This window comes from Protomyctophum bolini, assembly GCF_963924005.1.
Source record: "Protomyctophum bolini genome assembly, chromosome: 9".
Lineage (NCBI taxonomy): Eukaryota > Metazoa > Chordata > Actinopteri > Myctophiformes > Myctophidae > Protomyctophum > Protomyctophum bolini.
The window spans coordinates 9908972-9910914 of NC_137870.1; the positions used below are offsets into that span (position 1 = coordinate 9908972).

Sequence of the window (1943 nt, forward strand, 5' to 3'; positions counted from 1 at the left end):
ACTTTCTGGGACCTAGTTGGTTTTGATGGGAGAGTGTGTGAGGAGAGAAGGCTACAGACAAGATGGTTTCTCAGGGGGTTCAGATAATGGGCCTGTCGATGGCTCTGATCGGCTGGATACTGGTCATCGCGGTGTGCGCCATGCCCATGTGGAAGGTCTCGGCGTACGTCGGTGCCAACATTGTGACGGCCCAGACCATCTGGGAGGGCATGTGGATGAACTGCGTCGTGCAGAGCACGGGCCAGATGCAGTGCAAGGTCTATGACTCCATGCTGGCTCTGAACCAGGACCTCCAAGCGGCTCGCGCCATGATCATCATCTCCATCTTGACCGGTATCTTTGCCGTCATCATGTCGGTGGCTGGAGGGAAATGCACTAACTGTATTGAGGACAAGCGGTCCAAGGCCAAGGCGTGCATCGCGGCCGGAGTTCTGTTCATCATCTCTGGGCTTCTCTGTCTCATCCCGGTCTCCTGGTCCGCCCACACCACCATCAGGAATTTCTACAACCCGATGCTGATCGGAGCCCAGAGGCGGGAGTTGGGAGCAGCCCTTTACATTGGCTGGGCAGCTGCCGGTCTGCTACTGATGGGGGGGTCGCTACTGTGCTGGAACTGTCCCCCAAAAGACGATCACCCCCACTACGTGCCCAAATTCACGCCCGTGAGGTCCAGCGCCACATCCCGGGAATATGTCTAACTCTAAATGAAGAGGCAGAAAGACAATACAAATGTTTCCGATTATCAATGGAGAAAGACGTTCAATATTGGTGTTAGGGATTTTAACTGGCTCCTCTGCCAAATTACCATGCATTTAATTTGTATCTAGTTGTCTTCTATATACAGCAGTTTGGTAAGAAAGGAGGGATTTCAGTTTCTGTAGAAAACTAAACAATAGAGTCAATACTGGATGTAAGCAATTGCTTATCGTTTTGGAAAACAGAAACAGATTATTTCCCATAAATTCAATTCTAAATGGAATGCATTTGAATCACATCATAAGAATCCATTATTTTTTCTAAATATTTGTAATTCTAAAGCATGAAATAACAATAATGTGTATACTGAAAATTATTATATTTTACTGTAAATAAACAATGTCCTTGATGATCACTGTTCATTTACATCTAATTTAAACAACTAAGGTAGAAACTGTAGCAGATGTTTTACTGTCTATGCACAATTTGCACATGCTTAGTTTGACAACCTTTTCCACAGTCACCAAAGTGTTTGTGAGAGAAGGAGGGGTGGACTAGCTAGATCAGGGGTGCCCACACATTTTTGACTTACTTTCAAAATGACCGGTTCAACAAGATCTACCCAGCAAAAAATATATATTATTCCATTGCTGAAAATAGTTTAAACTGTACCTGAGGGGGCGACATATAAGACAAACACACATGGAATGGGGAAATGGAATTGGTAGGTTTTTTGTATATAACTTTGTAATTCTGACGCTTGTTGTACGCAACACTCTTGAAAAAGTATTGCTTTGTGGGTTTGAGCTGACATGCGCTTTTGATGTCAATCAAACAAGTCACCTGAAGCGTGAGTTCAAGTCCGTTGCTCTCCCCTTGTCCCCGGGGGACTAGGTTGGTGGAGGGTGTGTAGAGCCCAGGATCACATTAGATGATTGACACAGGGGTGAAAAATGGGTTACAAAATCGTGGGATAAAAAATATATATATAAAAAATAAAAATAAAGTCACCTTAATTCAAATGGCAGATAAAAAAATATATATATATATTAAAATGATATATATATAATAGGGACATGTCATGTGGTCTACCTGCACAGGCTTTGTGATCTACTGGTAGATCACGATCTACCTTTTGGGCACCCCTGACTGCTAGATCATGCATGTTGGATGTTGTGTAGACTCTAATCTATGTGGGGGCGGTGGAGACAACTCTTTGAACTATTCAGGTTTTGTTTGGGGTTGTT

The 1943-nt window shown here is 43.7% G+C and overlaps 1 protein-coding gene across 1 annotated transcript; it reads left to right on the forward strand.

Annotated features, from left to right (window-relative positions):
* On the forward strand, positions 1-1108 carry LOC308321433 (claudin-4-like). Its single transcript, XM_080772309.1, has one exon. The coding sequence runs from the start codon at positions 63-65 to the stop codon at positions 696-698; it is 636 nt and encodes a 211-aa protein (XP_080628435.1). The 5' UTR covers positions 1-62; the 3' UTR covers positions 699-1108.
* The last annotated feature ends 835 nt before the right edge of the window (positions 1109-1943 follow it).

Coding starts and splice junctions, on each gene's coding strand:
- LOC308321433 (XM_080772309.1), top strand. CDS start 63: ATGGTTTCTCAGGGGGTTCAGATAATGGGCCTGTCGATGGCTCTGATC.